Source organism: Setaria viridis, chromosome 3 (assembly GCF_005286985.2).
Source record: "Setaria viridis chromosome 3, Setaria_viridis_v4.0, whole genome shotgun sequence".
NCBI lineage: Eukaryota > Viridiplantae > Streptophyta > Magnoliopsida > Poales > Poaceae > Setaria > Setaria viridis.
The window spans coordinates 6,974,928-6,993,605 of NC_048265.2; the positions used below are offsets into that span (position 1 = coordinate 6,974,928).

Consider the following 18,678-nt stretch of genomic DNA (forward strand, 5'->3'; position numbering starts at 1 on the left):
GAGCGCGCGGTACGTGCACCATCGTGTGTCGTCTCCTCCTCTTCTCACAGGTCACAACAATGAAGACAAGGCCGCCCGGCTTGACGGGCTTGTCACGTGTACAGGGGCGGAGGCACGTTGATGTCTCGGTATTCCTGAGAATATCCAAGATTTTTCACTAAAAGTATGTACGTGCTATACATACATGTGTATATTTATTAATCGGAAGATACTCAGTGTAAAACAAGCTACATGCAGATTAGATCATCCAGCATTATCCGTGCTAAGGTCTAATTCGTTCCACCCAAAAGTGACAACCGCCATGAACATAGCAGATTCTTTCACTATAGTTGGCATCGCATCTTGCTTAGGCTCAGCCTCTCACCTCTCCCTCTTTAATTTCTTCCAAAATCCATTCTCGTTTCTCAAATCCCTAACCCTAGCTGCAATTTCCTAACTTCACGCATCCTTAGACAGAGTTGTAGCGCACTCGCACTCAATGGTGTCCCTGAGCAACATTACGACGACGGATATACCTGCATAGACTGTGGAAGGGCATTGGTGAGGAGTGAAACTAATGTTTCCAAGCTCTCGTTCTATGCTGATCCCTTTGATCTTATCCAAATAATTAATCAGCTCTGCATATCGATCTGTATATTGTAAGATGGATGTTCCTCTATTGTTAATTCTAGCTATGTTTTGATGACACACGCAATGATTAGGTTGTGAAAGATATGCATCAGGAATGAAGTTGGGCAAAAGGGGAGGTCGAACATATTTTACCATGAGCATAATTTTTTAGACGGGAATAACCAACTCTCAGATTAGCTCCGCCACTGCACTTGTACGCCCAGGTGTCGGCTGCCTCTCGTCTCACGGCGGATATTTATACCGGCCGCCGGCGCCGCACAAGCGCACATGCCGGCACGAACACACGCACGATCAAAGCTGCTCGAGCCCTGTGCCGCTTTTTTGTTCAGGTGCGCGGTGCGCCGCCGCCGCCCTTGCCTGGCCTGCCACGTACCGCCCTCGCGCGAACAAACCGCATTGACTTGGACGACGACCACCACCCGTAGCCGACGCAGGCGTAGCAGTCAGTAGCGTATGCGTGCCAGGGCCAGGCCACAGCGTCATCCCTGATCCGTCTCATTTGGTGATACATATCTGAACGCTGATCTCACTGCGCGTCGCATTATCCCACCCGAGCGAGACCAAAAAAGTTTGGCCCTCCCGTAGGCCGTATAGCCGCGCGCGCCAACTCCTCCAGCCTACGTGCACGGAACGCGGGCTGTTTGCTGCTGTTGCACAGGTGGTTCGCTAGCTAGCTAGGTCACTGTATGATACGGAGTAGATTATTTGATGATGCATGGGCGAACAACGATAGGTGATCTCGATCACCGTGCGTGTGTTATATGATGCATCGATCGATCGCATGCGTAGAAGGAAACATTTGGCTCGCCCTCGCTGTCACGTACAGTATCCTGCGTTACTTTCTAGCTAGCTTCTGCTACGTGTGCTTGATAGGTGGTACGTGTACGTGTGTCATGCACTACATACTGTAGCTGGTGGTACACCTCGGTACCATGCTAGAAGGTGCTCCAACCCTACTAGCAGCCGTACGTGCCATCGCCAACGACGCCAACCTCCCGAGCGTGCACAGAAATGGTGGTTTTGTTCTTTTTTTTTCCTTTTTCGAAAATAGATCGTTAACGTGAGTTGTTGGATGAAGTCGATGTGGCACCTACTCTGGCTGTGTGCAATTGCCATGCATGGGCGCACGTGTTATTGTTATAGCTTCTAGAACGAAACTTTTTTCCTTTTTCATTAACTATTTCTCAAGGACTAGAATGAGTTTTTTTAAAGCGACATACAAAACAAGAACTATCAGTTGCGCATGTGTTTCCTACTCCTTCCGTCCCGAATTACTATTTATTTTAATTTTTTAGATACGTATATTTTGTTATATACCTAGATATAATATATATTTAACGTACATCAAAATAAATGGTAATTTGGAACGGAGGAAGCACTAAAGTAGGATCAGAGTAGATACAGTCATGGGCGCTGGATGGTTAAGCTGAATCAGAGTAGTTATATTACATAAATTCAAAACGGCGAAGGGGGCAGCACAGCAATAAAAAAAAATGAAGAGAGTCTGCTTTGAGCAGCTTGCTTAACAACCCCGTTAGACCATTGTCCTTTTCTCATGGAAAACACGTACGAAGGCGACTATTCGAAGTCGTTGGATATAGACGTAGAACAGACCAATGATTAGTGCCCTTAACGTTTTAATATGAATATCGCATGACCTTTCACGTTCCAAGGCCCAAGTGTGTTTAGGTAGAACTAACAATACAAAATTAGAAGAGTCTTTCTCACAGCATATCATCAGCACAAGCCTGCAGCTGTAGTGGAGGGGACACGGACTATAGCTGAATTGTTTGTTTATCATTGCATTTGGACTCCTGGCTTTGTCAAATTGTCATGTGATATGACTCATTGCATCCTATCTATTGGCTTGGACTCCTATTAATTGTTTTTATTCTACTTCCTGTACTTGTTAATGATGTAGCAACGCATCATATTGCCAAGCCCGCCAGTTCATGTATTGTCGCATGCATGATGATCGATGCATCCTCAGTGACCAAATCAGTCATGAAACAAATGCATCAATCTAGAAAAACGTTTGGTTTGATGTTCTGGCATTGAAAAGATTCCAACAGAACAGTTTGTATTCAAAGGGACCAAGAGGGAGAGAAAGATTCCAATAATTATCAGGACCTGCAGGTATCTCAGAGCTACAGAAGTTTCTTTTTAGTTCTTACACCTTTGGGGTATGGGAAGTGAACTACCGTTTCATCTCTGCACGCACGTTTGAAGCTCACATGGAATGGAATCATGTGCGGCCGTCGTTCTTCAATCCTGCATGCAGATCAATTTGTTTAGAGGCATTCAGATCTTCAAACCTCAGTTATTAGTTGGCTGGTAGTAGCTGCTAGCTTTGTTAAAGCTTACTATCTGATTCCGATGAACTAATTGCTTGGCTCAGCACAAGTAAGTACTTTTCAGAACAGTGAAGCTCGATAATATACATACTTTCTGCAGATTTTTTTTAAACCTCTTGGCGCCTTTTATCTTTAATTGGACCGACCACGTCCGTGGACTGTAAATAGGAGTGTTGTTGGGGTAACTGAGACAGGCTCCAACTGGCTTATTAGCTTGCTACCTCATGGTGAAAACTCTTTTTCTTCCTTGTCTGTTTCTGCCTTGGATCCTCCGGTTATGTGCTTTTGTACCAAACTTACTTAGGGCTGCTCCTTTCTCAACCTTTGACAGCCGCAGAATGTGTGTACTGGGCGACCTTGCGTGGACAATCTTCACACACCAACTCCTCTGTCTCTATCTGTGTCTCTGCATGCACTTCCCTGAAGAAGTGAATAAAGAACCTTCCTTTTCGCAATATACATGGCTGATATATATATATATATATATATATATATATATATATATGTCTCATCCATGAGAAGGAAATGCCAGCTTGCAGTGATGTTTGCATGCGAGCTACCAGACGTGAAGACCCCGCAAGTCAAAAGAGCCCCGCCAAATTTGCTTCCAATAATCACACCTCCCGGCCGGCGACTTGCCGGAGCTAGCTGCTGCTTCTCCAAAACTTCAACCGGCCGGGAAAGCAACCACGAACGGCGCCCATCCAAGGGGCCAGATGTCTAAATCCAATGCAAGTTGCGCTTGTGTGAGATGCCGAACAATTACGACTGGTCGATCGATCGGCGTAAGCAAAGGAAGACTCCTCGTTCCAACGATCGTTGGAAGTCCCTGTCCTTGACATGGATGCATGAGCATGACGCATTCTAGCTAAGGTAGCTCTAGTAACCTGCTAGCGATGGAGCTGCTAGCAACCTGCCCTCCAAAGCTTGGTAGTGCACGTTCAGACACAACCTGCAGGAAGTTTGCAGCAGGAGTGGATTCGCATTGGACATCTCAACCGCTCAGTGGAGTGGTTGATGGTTAGTACTAGAAATCAGCTCTGCCATTCTTCTCTTTCAGAAGAGAAAAATGAAACCGGTTCTTTTGTCCTTTGTTCATGCTTTTGTTTTTGGATTAATTAGATGATTGTTTCGCACCTCCGCTGATCCAAATTGGGCTGACTACATTTTCTTTTCGTTTCTTTTCTCAGTCTTTTATTTTGTCGCTTTAGGTGTGGATGGGGCTCGATCACTCGAACTCATCATTCCAGCACAGCAATACCGCGTGGTGCGCTCCTCTATCTCTATTTCCCACGGGGAACACATCATGTTTATGTGGTTGTACAAAAGGGAGAGCAAAAGAATTACATAAAAAGGAACATCGATCTAGAGTTCTCAAACATTTTTCATGAAAAATGAAAGAGCGCCATGTTAATTTCCTGGCATGGCAATAGTTTAGGTGAGTTATTTGCACTGTAGGAATAATTTTGATCGTTACCGAAGAAAGCACGAAAGCGATATGTGGTAGTTGGTTCAGTGTTTGCTGATTCTGCACGTCAAAGAATTTGGGAGTATGACGCATGGTTCACTTTCGAAGATAGAAATCGTTTTGCACTGTTCATAATATGGGCTAGACTAAATGGTGGCATTTCTGTGCTTGCTTATTGCTGCAATTACAGCCGCTGACGAGGTTGGCAATCATGAAAGAGAGAATGAATCGTCGGTACTTTTAGCTATTTTAGCAGCTCGCCAGCTACCAAGCAATAGTATTCACTATTCACGATGTTTCATTGCCGGATGCCAATAAAGATGGTCAATGCAGGTTGTTAAAATTAAATATAATAGCTTGATTAATCACGATCCTGGTGTTGCAATTAGAATGGTGGAACTAGCAGCTAATAATGATAAATAGATTGAGGGTGACTCATCATGATTAAGTCTTGACATGATTGAGATGGATTGAAAAGCACAGTAACCTGTCACAGGAGATGTTCTTCCATCTACTTATCACTAAACATAGCACTAGCATTTTTAAACTTTTTTTAAATATCGGTCATGAAATGTTCATTTTTCTGAAGGTGCCGTGAGCTCAGGATTGCAGTCATAAAGCACTCAGGTGGCCTAAGTAGCCTCAAAATACAGCCCATAGTGATTAGTGAGAACATGCCCGGCAATATGCCAATCAAGTAGATGATTCGCTTTTCGGCTGGTTGATATTTGGGGCTGGGGCCACTATCTCGGCCAAACCCGCTCATGTGTGTCACCTTTTCATCGTGACCAGACAAATTTACAAGTCCATTGGCTGGTGCAAATATATGCAGGAGAGGCGAATGATCGCTGATGATGAATCCACGTAGGCCTCACTAGCTAATTAACTCTTGAAAGATATCGTAAATGATGAGATAATACAAGGTTTATTCATCATCATTACCATGCAAAAATGCAGGCTTGCTGATGACACCATCTCGTCTAGAATAATGGTGTATCATGTATCCTAACTAATACGTAATAAGCACTGCCTAGTACAGCTTTATATTTTTTTAAAAAAATAAAGAAAAAAAAGAAAAAGGATGACAAGCTAGCTAGTGCTCGTGGAAGATGCGATTAGTACGATGTAAAGGGACACAAATATCTTGAGAGGATTCGTAGACGTCAATTAAGCGATGTATTAGTTAATCCACTGTGTACTAGTTAACCAGGCAAATGGAAGGAGCCATCTTAGATATCATGAATGCCGATACTGACTTTGCTATTCAGGTTTGACCTCAAGTTTTTCATGGCCAATCTGAATACCATTTCCTTGTCGTCACTTCACTAAATGTCGTCAGTTGTCTGAAAATGAAGGGAGCACACGCGATCCATTTGTTCTATTTTCTTAGTACAGTTCAGAACTGTATCGCAGCTTATTCAGGAAATTAAATGACTAGTGCAATTGTGCCACTACTATTTCTAGCTGTGATCTCTAAGGCTAGAACAATCCATTTGATAGGGTTATTACTTATTACGATTTGTTTCACCTGAAATTGACTAAGCGACCGATCACCCATGTGTTGTGTGCGAACGATAGGGATAAGGATGGCAAATATTGCGAACAAAATGGAGCATGACGTAATGGCATGCGAGTCCATCACCATATTGGGCTGCCGATATTTCTGAAACACCCCAAGTGCGTGTTTGACACGAGGTGTTAAACTTTAACAATGTCATATCGGATGTTCGGATGCTAATTAGGAGGACTAAACATAAGCTAATTATAAAACTAATTGCAGAACTCTGTGCTAATTCGCGAGACGAATCTATTAAGTCTAATTAATTCATCATTAGCAAATGGTTACTGCAGCACCACATTGTCAAATCATGAACTAATTGGGCTTAATAGATTCGTCTCGCGAATTATACTCCATCTGTGCAATTAGTTTTGTAATTAGCCTATGTTTAATACTCCTAATTAGCATCTAAACATCCAACGTGGCCGGTGTTAAACTTTAATAGGGTGTTTCAAACACCCCCTAGCTCCAAAACTTTGACATGGATGTGAGTGTTCGTGACTTTACCGCAAAGATAAGATTCCTATATCCATGTTGGCGCAAACAAGGGCAGAAACATCCGGCGATGGAGCCGGCACTAGAATCATTTTGTCACCTTTTACAGCATCGCATCACTTGGGATGGTTGGTAGGTACTGGCTGCTGAGTGCTCTCGGACGCGACTCTTGCCTAACCAACCAACATGCATGTCCAGCCGTCGGCGGCCTTCAGCTAGCTGCTTCAGTTTTCTTCGAACGGATGCTTCGTTTTCATACGATGAGTTAATCAGAAAGTGATCAATCTTTTAAGCGCCACTTGCGGATTGATCCGCGCTGCAATCTCAATAGCTGTATGCAAATCTTCTGATCTGACGCTTAGATAAGTACGTAGGTGCAAAGACATGTTTGAAAAACGGAGTTCAGGGTGTCACATGACATCACAAGATCGAGAGTAAACTCATCTCTAGTCCTTGCCCACTCAGGCTCCACATGACTCTCTAGGGGGTACCTAACTGTACCAAGCTCGTAAGAATACCACACTCCATTCACCTGAAAATAATTTTACACTATATTCATAATAAAATAATCAAACGCCATATCGATTTTCTAGTAATTTGTCATGTCAAAAAAAACGTAAACACTAAACATAAACCTTTTCAAATCCTAATACTGCCTAGTGCCTACGGAGTACTACGGAAAGGAGGGAGTAACTAGAAAAAAAAATCCCGTTCAACTCTACTAGACCACCTTTTTGAGTTGGATAGTAACAAGTAATGGGCCAAAATATATGGGCCTTAGTAACGCATTGGATAAAATGGGCCTGTAAGGCCCGTGTGCCATGGGTGGGTCGGCCCGGCGTGTGTGTACTTAAGGAAGCGGCCCATGGCCTTCTCATAAAAAAGAAAAGGGAGCCAGCCCAGGACCTCGCGAGAAATTCCAACTTGGTTGGCTTCCCACGCACTGATGATCAAAACGAAAGGCGAAAAGGACTCGGACCGCCCGCGTGTCTCCCTCTCAAATCAAAACGCCGCCTCCGCTTCCCCGGGCTCCAAACTCCAAGCTTGATCTCGATCTCATCCGCCCCGCACCCCTAGCAGCCTCTCTCAACGGCAATGCTGCGCGCACGGCACCGGCCTTCGTCTTGCCGCGACCGCACGCGCGAGTTCCGCGATGCGTGTGGCGCCACCGGTGGCTCTCTTCTGGGCCACGTGCCGGCAGCGTCGTCGGAGTTCAGGAGGCGAGCCGCCGGCGTCGGGTACGGCATCGGCGAGGCCTCGAGGAAGATCGCGCTCTTCACGCAGCGTACGTAGCGTAGCGCCCCTCCACTCCAAAGCCCCTCTTCATCTATTCCGATCCTCTGATCTCTTGCTCGACCTCTCTTCTGATTTGTTTCCTGCATCACCGTACGGCTAGGAGGTTGTGCTTAATTGATGAACTTCGCATTGGAACTCAATGGCTGCAATTCCCTACTTACTTGAACTTGACGTGAATCTTTACATCCGTGAAAGCGGCATGCGCTTCTGGTCATCCGCTAAGAACCGAGGAGGTCTAGTACTAAGGAATCATGATTTTAGTAATTTGTGTGATGTTTACCTTCTGCAGGATTTCAAAGAAATGTGGATCTTTTCTTGCATTGCGTCTTATCAAACATGCTAATATTTCTGCATGATTTTTTTAAGTTCGGACCCAGGTGGAACTGGAACGGTCGCCCCTCTCGGGCGACACGGGCGGAAACCTAGCGCAGCCGCCAGGGTCCCCGCGCCATCCCCTCCCTTGGCACGCCGCCGCCGGAGCCGACCGCCAGAAGCCCGTGCGACGACGAGGAAGGTGGCGGCGAGGCTTTCCCCTTTTGCGTCTCGCCGTTGCACACGCGGGATGGCGGCGGCGGCCCCCGACTTAAGGGGGTAGTAGAGCGTCGTTATGGCCGGCCGTGACCTGATCCGGTTCACGGGATGGCGGCGGCGGCCCCCGACTTCAGGGACGGTGGTGGAGCGTCGTTCTTGGCCGGCCGTGGCCGGATCCGGTTCCTCACCGACCGAATCCGGCGGAGGCAGGCCTCGCGGCGGCGGATAATGCCGGTGGCGGGGGAGATGCCCGGACGGAGGCCGGCGCCAAGTGGGTGGGTCCGCTCGGCCGCGGTCTACGGAAGTTTCAGGCGAGCGTTGCTCGGCTCCGCGGCGGCGGCGGCAGACGGCAGGAGACGACGGCGGACGGCGACGGCCGGCGGCCGACCGGATCGGGAGGAGGCTTGTCCTGCGGCGGCAGCGAGGCGGCTGGGCGGAGGTCGGCGCTCCGCGGGTGGATCCGCCCGCACGTGGTCCGTGGCGGCTGCAGGCGAGCGTGGTTCGGCTCTGCGGCGGCGGCGGCGGATGGAGGGCAGCGATGGCGGGTGACCGGCTATGGCAGCAGCTAGCGAAGTTTGGTGGTTGTCAGGGTGTCGTGATCCTCAGGGGGAAGCCATGACCGGTCTTGACCGGTGCCAGGTGCCATGATGCATCCTTCTGGCGTTGCCTTAAGGATTTTTTCTAGGTGAATCAAAGCAGGTTCGAGCGGCGGCGTTTTTAGCGTTGCTTTCCTCTTGAGGTGCCGTTTTTGTGTCCTTAGATGGTGGTACCTGACAGCTTAATAGGAGGATGGTGCACAGATTGTTTTAATGCACTTTATTGGATTGCCAGGGTACCATGGTTGACTAAGTGCAATTTCTACGCGACAAGAAAATAATAAAAAACAGGTGGCCGTCCAGTAGAATCATCCTAACTTCTAACTTCTAAAGTTTCTAAAAAATAGAGATGTGAGGGACCCTTTGCTAGGTGAAAGCAAGAGTATGGAAGAAGTTTAAAGTTTAGTCTTTTTAGCTTTCTTTCTTGGGGGTGTTTGGAGCACCGTGCTAAACTTTAGCACCTGTCACATCGGATGTTTGGATACTAATTAGGAGTATTAAACATAGTCTATTTACAAAACTAATTGCACAGATGGAGTCTAATTCGCGAGATGAATCTATTAAGCCTAATTAGTCCATGATTTGACAATGTGGTGCTACAATAACCATTTGCTAATGATGGATTAATTAGCCTTAATAGATTCGTCTCGCGAATTAGACTCCATCTGTGCAATTAGTTTTGTAATTAGCTCATGTTTAGTCCTTCTAATTAGCATCCGAATATTCGATGTGACCCTGCTAAAGTTTAGCACCTTGTATCCAAACACCCCCTTAGTTATTTTTCTTTGATCCTTGTGTTGAGGCATGGAGTCTAAATACTCGTGTATCTCCGGGTTAGATAGCCGGATTTGTTTCTTTGTGGTCGCATACATTTACTGTGAATGTTAAGATCGGATAATTTCCTTAATTAAAAAAACAAAGTTATGATTGTAGCATTGTAGGTGTAAAAGGTTATTTCGAGTCCTTGTATTTGGTTTTATTTTTGGAAACCCTGATTGTTATCGTTGTATTATATATTTTCAGTGGCAAAGAATGCATCTGTTTTTGAGGACCCTACTGTGGATGTACAAAATCTGACTGCGGCAATCAGCAAGGAAATCACTGCCTTGAAGGCTGCTGTCGCAGACCTTAAGACCCTCTTCAATTCACAAAACAAGGGTGGAAACATTTCTTGAGATGCAGCGAATCATTAAACAACGATAGTGGACATCCTGAGAGAAGGCGTAATGAACACAGTGGAGGGGTACCTTTAACATCTATCACATTAAATGTTTAGATATTAATTAGGAGTATTAAAAATAGGTTAATTACAAAACTAATTGCACAGATGGAGTCTAATTCTAATTCACGAGACGAATCTATTAAATCTAATTAGTCCAATAACTATTTGTTAATGTTGGATTAATTAGGCTTAGTAGATTCATCTCGTGAATTAGCACAGGGTTCTGCAATTTTTATAATTAGCTCATGTTTAGTCCTCTTAATTAGCATCCGAATATCCGATATGACACTGCTAAAATTAATCACCTAGTATCCAAACGCCCCCAACGAAATCCTGACCGCGAGGAAAAAGGTCACATTTATGTCAACTGCTTATTTCAGTCCATTCATTCATTTATGCAGTTGAGACGTAGTCGCATATGTACCATAATTTGCAGCTTGAGGGTACATCAAGACAGAAGAAATATTTTCTCTTCGTCAGCTTCAGCCGATGGATCAAATACTTCCATAAGGCAGGATCAACCATCTGAGTCCATGCCTCCAGCACCAAGGGCCATTAATTCCACTTCTAACTCTTTGCTTCAAAGGTACATACTGTAACAGTCCTTTTTTTTTGGCAGCCACGTCCAATTTTGTGACTCCTAACATTTTTTCCCCTGCTACAAGGTACAATGTCTCTGTTTGCTTGGCCCAGATATGCTAGTGCTCCAAAATACATTTTAGTACACCAATAAAATTAAGTTTGTTGCATCGTCTGTTCGGATGTTCCTCATACATGATCGTATCCTCAACAATCATCTTGAAGTACTTCGCATTCAGTCCCATCACATACCTGGGGTTACATGACAACTTTGTGCAGGAGTTGACTGCAATTCTGTTGATTTGTTGGCCAGGCAGAGAAATAGAGGTGATCTATCTTGGCCATCTGGGCAGCAGAAGCAGTTAGCTGTCCAGCAGGTCAGTTACATGCAGAGCAGAGCTGAGGCTATTCAAACATGGAATCGACCACCCATGAGCTGGCACAAATTTTCAGACAACTAGGATCTATGGTTTCTCAGCAAGGAGAGTTAGCAATCAGGTTATTAACTCAGCAACATTCTTTTGTCTAAATTTATGAGGAAAAAGTCTTTTTTATCCCTATCCATCATATGAACCATTTGTTAGTAACTTGGGAAACCCATTCAACAATATGGTACTTTCACTATTTGAAGTGGAAATTGTGCGTAAGATCCATGTATGATAGTCAGATTGTCACTTAAGCTTTTTAGTTACAAGTGGTTTTCTATCCCACTAATACTCTGATTGAACTCAAAATGTTTGTCAATCTTTTCACCACTTGTACAAGCAGTTGGTATATTCTCGTTTTTATTGCCACCATTAACTATATGTATATTCTTCTTTCTTTGATGAACTGTTGTGGTCGGTTCGATCCCTGCTGTAATAAGGCAAACCTCCTGCATCACCTTTAGAAGAAAAACAGAATTCTTGTTGTTCAAATCCAGATTCCACCTCCTCCTTAAGTACATTGCGGAGCTCTGACATAATTTCAAAACAAAAAAAAGCTAAGGGATGCACTATTTTTTTTTGTTCTTAGGTTATGATAATTTTTGTGCTCTCCATGCCAGAATCGATGAGAACATGGATGTCACGTTGGTTAATGTAGAGGCTGCCCAAGGGCAACTCCTCAAGCATCTCAATAACATATCATCAAACGGCTGGATGATGAGCAAGATCTTCATTGTGCTCATTATTTTCCTCTTGATATTTGTACTCTTCGCGTGATACCAGTGCAGATCCCAATACATCTCGCAGGTGATGAAGTGCACATTTTTCTCTAGGTATGTTTTAGTTACTTTTAGAGTATGTATCAAGTACTTGCACATAGGCCATGACGGCCTAGCGCTGCTAGAATAGAGCAAAACAAAATCTAAATACTTGAGACAAAATGGGCTATAAATATAGAAAAAAGAATATTTCCATTTGAACAGTCACAACTGCAAATTAAGGAAAGCATGTATGCAAAACTTCTTTTTAAAAAAACTTTTTTCACTCTACAACTTCATTTGCTCTCGAAAATATTCATTCACCAATAATATGTTTCATGATGCATGTAATTCCTCTTGATTGACATGGCAATATCAATTGCAGTGGCAATACGTTTGAAAAACAGAATGCGCAACTGATCTGTGTAAGTTCCTCTGCATTGTTGCATCATCCTAATGCTTCCATGTATTTGATTATGAATATCCTCTGCAGATTAAAATACCCATCGTTTTGCTTTGGCAATCTCCCCTATTCTTTTGACTTAATTTTATTTATGTATTTGAATTGTCATTTCAATTAGTCTGAAGATCGATGTACAACCGTCTATATGTATTTTAATTTTATATATGTAGATTATCATGAGAATTATATTTGTGTTAAAGTACATAGAGCACCGGGATGATCCAAGAATTTAAGATTTGCACATGTTGGTTTCTCATATAATTCTATTCTTGTAACTACCACTGCACTGAACATGATTGCCACAACGTATTCAAGGAAAATGGTCGATGAACTAATATTTCCAATAGCAAATGAGGTTATGGAGCCTAAACAAGAAATACAGATTAAAAATCATGCACCCAAAGAAAGTATTTTTAGTTTGAAGATGTCAGTTGTCCAAATGCAAACATATTTTTTGGTACTTTTCTTTTTGGTTCAAGTGGTTACATTCCTGGTTGGTCTAGGAACCACAAAGAAGTTTGTCATTGTGTGAAATTTCCAGTTTTGAGTGAGGGTGAAATTTCCTGCTAACACGTCTAAATAAAATGAAATTTCCTGTTTAATTAACGATGGTAGAACTTGTGGCATATGTGGATGGTGTGAAAGCAGCACCTGAGCGATGGGCCATATTGTGGTAGAATGAGATACTCCACTGATCAAACATCCTCTTGAAAGCTTCTCATATATGGATTTGTCCAACACAGGCTGCAGCTGGTATAATTTGTGAGTTTTGGATGGGAATATATCTCCGGATATGGTAATAGGGTTGCACATCCTCTTGCATTTTGTACGGTTAAGAATTTCCCGATGCAAACCGCCCCGGAATTCAGGATTATTTAGTGGCATCTGATTTATGTCCCGTTTGCATACTCCCTACTAAAATTTAACACCTGTCACATCAGATATTTGATGCTAATTAGGAGTATTAAATGTAGGCTAATTACAAAATTAATTGCACAGATGGAGTCTAATTGGCGAGACGAATCTATTAAGCTTAATTAGTTCATGATTTGACAATGTGGTGCTACAGTAACCATTTGCTAATGATGGATTAATTAGACTTAATAGATTCATCTTGTGAATTAGCACAGGATTCTGCAATTAGTTTTATAATTAGCTTATGTTTAGTTTTCTAATTAGCATCCGAACATCCGATAATTAGCATCCGAACATTCGATATGATACTGTTAAATTTAGCATCTAATATCAAACAGCCCCCAGCTACGCACACTCACCGATTTTGAGGCTCTCAATCAGTGGTGCAGGTCTCATGGTCGGCGAATGTTTCTTGCACGGCGGTTGCACCCCCGTTCCTTCGTTTACGGTTTACCAGACATGTGGATAAGGATAATTCTATGGATCTCGACCTGAGATGTCGCTTGCCTGCCATTCGTGGTGGGTGTCTGAATGGAATCTAGCGTCCTCACCTACTATTTATTACTGTTAGAAACACGGCGCTTTTCTTCTTTTGTATAAAGTCTATTTGCTTTTGTTAGTGCCTAAGTTTAAAAGGTTGACACGATGTTGATGAATTAGTGGTATGCTGGAATGTTCAACTTTTTTTATACAACAGGTAGTCCCTGTTGGATAAGGGAGGATTTTTATCCCTGCTCGACCAGCCGATGCGATAAAAATCAAGTTTGGCGAGCGAAACAGCGCTAGTACTAAAATCCCTTTCCTTTCCTTTTCTTTTCTTTTGATTGAGGGGTGCTTAAAAAACTTTTTGTGTGGATTCCAAAAAAAAAAAAGCTTTTTGTGTGCGCGCGCGCGTCTCCTGGTCCGTGCCCTCTGTTTCGAACACGTGTCCACTGCAAGATCCTGTCTAGATCCGGGCCCAGGCCCAAGCAGACAGGAAGGACACACGGACGGCAGACTAGGCCGCCGCACACGGCACCGCCCGCCGCGCCCACGGGTGGGAGACTGGAGACGCGACGACACCCAAGCCCGTCGTCCTCTGAGCTCGCTCCTCCGTCCGATTCAACCACGGCCGCAGGCCCCTCTCGCCCCCTCTCTTCTCTCTCTCTCTCTCTTTTTGAGAGGACCCCTCTCTTCTCAGTTCTCCCTCTCGTGCTCGCGGATAATAATTTCGCCCGCCTCGCCTCGTCTCGCCTCTCCTCTTCTCCACTGAACCGAGCCGAGCTCCGCAAATCCGATCCATCTCCATCCAGCAAAACCCTAACCCGCCGTCGCCTCCCTCTCCACTCCCCTCTCCCCCTCCCGCTCTCTCCCTCCCCGCGCGCGCCGTCGCCGCAGATCGGGGGGCTCCGGAGATCGGATTTTCCTTTTTTTTTTCCTTTTGTTCGGCTGCTGCGGTGCGCGACGACGATGGCGGGCGGAGGGAGCAGGCGCGGCGGCGCGGCGGAGGAGCCGAGGATCGGCAGCGGCAACGTCTTTGCGGCGCTCGAGACGCTCAAGAAGAAGAAGAAGAAGCCGGCGGCGGCGGGCAAGGGGGCCAAGCCCGCCGCGGCCAGGGGGGAGGAGGAGGAGCCGCCCAGGCCGGAGCTCTTCTGGGCGCCCGCGCCCCTCACTGCCAAGTCCTGGGCCGACGTCGAGGACGACGACGACGACGACTACTTCGCCACCACCGCGCCGCCGCCCAGGCCCGTCTGGGGGGCCGACCGCCGCGGCGACGCCAAGGACCAGCGCCACGACGCACCCGCCCTGGAAGAGGTACGTCCCACCTTCTCGTATCTGCTCGCCTGCGTCCCTCGCTGTAGATTGTAATGCCTGTGCCGTATGAATGAATAGCTCAATCGTGATTCCTCTTGCCAGAATTTCCTGTCTCTGTTTGTTTTTCCTACAAGTTCGTGATTGCTATGCTGTCTCTTGAAGGCCCTGCATGATGTTCCACGCCAATCTCGTATGATGTTTGGCGTGCCAATTCTAGTATCCTGTTTGGAGCACCAATTCTAGTATGATGTTTGGCGCCAATTTTAGTATGATGTCCTGCTGGTGGTGGTATCATGGGAAAAGGTTCATCTAGTGCATCATTGGATCTTGTACTGAATTGGATGTTTGCACGATAATATTGTTAGTTGTCTTTATCTGTTACTGAAACGCTTTGCTTGCGTGGCACCTTTGTACCCTGTGCTTGAGTTGACAGTTTACATGATAGGCAAGTAACGGACTCTGGTTTTAGGTTCCTATAATGTGCCATGATTTTCAGTAGCTTACAGCTTATTCCTTGATTGTAAGCGTGGATGGTATATGTGCTGGCTTGTTATTGATGAATTCTTGCCGTTACAATTTACAAGCCGTAGCATGGTAGCGTAAGCTGGTAGTGAACCCTACATGAAGTAGAACAATTAGTAGTGCAAAAAATTATCTCTTGAAAATCAGATAGGGAACCAGTAATGGCTAGTGGACTCCAGGGGAACAAAAGAAACATCAGTGTCCTTGGGCAGTCAAGTTGTTGCAGATAGATACTGCTGGCACTAGTGGCACATGCCTATTCTTTATATCTACCTGAAAAATGTCTTTACAGGGATAAGCACTTTTGGTTCAGCATATGACCTTATTAATTCTTTGATTCTACCCCTTTTTTTCCATATTTGGCGTGCCTTTTGTAGTTCAGTTTTTTTTAGCGAACCTTTTGTAGTTCAGTTACCCCAGAAATCTTACTAGAATCCCACTTGCCATTAATCAAAAGAAAGCAGGGCTGGGGAAAGAACTTTGCACATTTATAAGATAGTGTCTCACCTACATTTCTGTCTCGTTTGTGCACATTGCTGACTTACTGTGGATTGCATCTTGCATCCGCATCTGAGTTTATACTGTGTTGACCTATATACAAGAGTGGATCGGAAGTTCGGTGTAAGGTGTTATGTGGATGTTACTATGCTACTATATGGGTTTAATTGTTTAAAGCATCATAGGAAGGCACTGTACTGGGTTGTTCGTTGTTGAAAACCTGAAGTGGGCAGCATATTATTGTGGATTTGTGAAATATTCTTTGCCTCTTAAGTCCTACATCAGCTGAGCCTATTTTATTTACCTTTCCATATGTTTTTCCTGTTAGTCTTATATGCTGTCATTTCATTCTAAGTATAGCATGCAATATTCTTACTGAATGTACCATCCTGATAGCACTCTAAATGTCTCCCACAATGCAGGAGGTTGAGAGTGAAGATGATGGCCTTGATGATGAGGTCGAGGATGATGCTGATGAGGAACATGAGCATGAAGCAGAAAATGCCGTCCCTGCTGAACCAACCGTGAACAATGCTCCAGCTCCACCTGCACCATCCAAAGATACTGAAAGACAACTTTCCAAGAAGGAATTGAAGAAAAAAGAGCTTGCAGAGCTTGATGCTGTTTTGGCTGAGCTGGGACTTGGCACATCAACCAATTCCACTCAAGATGAATCAAATGGTAAGTCACGTCCAGTCTCTTTCTCTGCTAAATTATCATCATCCTTCAGGATGAATTCCATGAAAACTGAGCACAAACTCAATCTGGGTGTGTTGATGTCTTGATGGTTTGCCATATTTGCTAAATATTTACACTTCTTTTGTGGGGTGAAGTTGGTGATGCCAAATCTTCTGTTGCAGGTAAGAAAGGTGCAGATCAAGTCACCAATGGAGAGAAAAAGGAAGATGCACCTGCTCCTCCAGAGAGTAAGAGCTCAAAGAAGAAGAAATCTAAGAAAGACAAGTCTTCAAAGGAGTCAAAGGAAGCACAGGATCAGGCCAATGGGTCGGAAGAAGCAGCTGGTGCAGAACCTGATGAAGATACAGCTTCAGTGGACGTCAAGGAGCGCATAAAGAAGGTAGCTTCCATGAAGAAAAAGAAGTCAAGCAAGGAGATGGATGCAGCGGCTAAAATCGCCGCGTCCGAAGCCGCAGCAAGGAGCGCCAGGTTTGCCGCAGCAAAGAAGAAAGAAAAGAGCCATTACAACCAGCAGCCTCTGCGGTGAACTGCCCTGATTTTGGATCTCTAGAAAACTTTTGAGCTCTGATATCCCCTTGTTCGTTTTCGACTCCGCAATAAGTTTTGAGATGCCGTGTTTATGGCTTAGTGAGGTGTCATCTGATGCTCGCTTTGTGAATTATATTAGGTATAGGGGGCCTAATTGTCGCTGGATTCTGGATGATGGTGTAAATGGGCTCAGAAATGTTCGTCATAGGAACCTTGCTGACTATATGGAAAATATGGGATATTGGATACCTATCTGGTTTAGATGTCTGTAAACTGTTCATAGCTCGTGCGTCGATTTAGGCCTCGTTCGGTTCTCGCAACTGCTTGGAACGAGATCTATTTCGTAATGATTGATTTGATCCGATTTAAAATTCGGCCTAACACAAAATAACCGTTCGATTCGAATTGGAATAGAGTTGGTCTTAATTGTACTCCAGCTTATTTTGGTTATTTCGGCCTCTTAGCGATCCGGAATCAATTCCCATGTGACCATCGGAACGGCCTAACACAAATAACTGTTCGATTCGGATTGGAATAGAGCTGATCTTGATTGTACTCCAGCTTGTTTTGGTTATTCCGACCTCTTAGTGATCCGGAATCAATACCCATGTAGCCACCCGAACGAAATCATGATCGAGTGACACGACCCGATCCACTCATCCTCTTCAGGAACGAACAAGCCTTACCTGGCACGGTGTTTACAATTCTGGGCTGGCATATGCCAAGGTGCGCTAGCATTGGGCCGCTTTGAATTTGGCCCTGGTAAAAGCTGCCTAGACCAATCAATTTTGGGACTCGGCGGCCTCGGCCGGATACGCTGCCTTCTTCTGTCTGTGTGTGTGGGAGAGCCGGGACCGCAACCAAACAGCCCACTTAAATGCAGACGGGAATATATGTACACACATGGAAGATATGGGCTTGCAAAGCTTGGGCTAGACTGGGCTACACCTCCACCAAGTGGGCTGGTTTAAGGTTCAAACGTCAAATATCTTTTTTTTCGGAAAAAAGTCAAATGTTTAAAAAACGAACTAATTAGTTTGTTCAAACGTCGTATATATTAGCTCAAATGCAACCTCAGTTGCAATTACCATTGGCTGTTTACGTGGAGCTCCAAAAGTTGATCACAAAACCTAGCACGGAGGATACATTTTCGAAATATTATATAAAATTTACAAGTATATTAATCAAAGGCCCACATACTGCTCATGGTTGGTCATTTGGTTCATCTTCTAGCTTCTGTTCTTGAGATAATTTAAAATTCACATACACTTCTTACATGAAGTATACTCCCTCCTCCTATTTATAAGGCGCACACGCATATCAAGACTTAAAGTTTACAATGTTTGA

The 18,678-nt window shown here is 44.6% G+C and overlaps 1 protein-coding gene and 1 pseudogene across 1 annotated transcript; both read left to right on the forward strand.

Moving 5' to 3' along the window:
- The first annotated feature begins 10,285 nt into the window (after window positions 1-10,285).
- On the forward strand, window positions 10,286-11,931 carry LOC117847879 (syntaxin-32-like; annotated as a pseudogene).
- Window positions 11,932-14,391: 2,460 nt separating this feature from the next.
- On the forward strand, window positions 14,392-17,598 carry LOC117850609 (uncharacterized). Its single transcript, XM_034732469.2, has 3 exons — window positions 14,392-15,084; window positions 16,527-16,785; window positions 16,965-17,598. The coding sequence occupies exons 1-3, from the start codon at window positions 14,740-14,742 to the stop codon at window positions 17,327-17,329; spliced, it is 969 nt and encodes a 322-aa protein (XP_034588360.1). The 5' UTR covers window positions 14,392-14,739; the 3' UTR covers window positions 17,330-17,598.
- The last annotated feature ends 1,080 nt before the right edge of the window (window positions 17,599-18,678 follow it).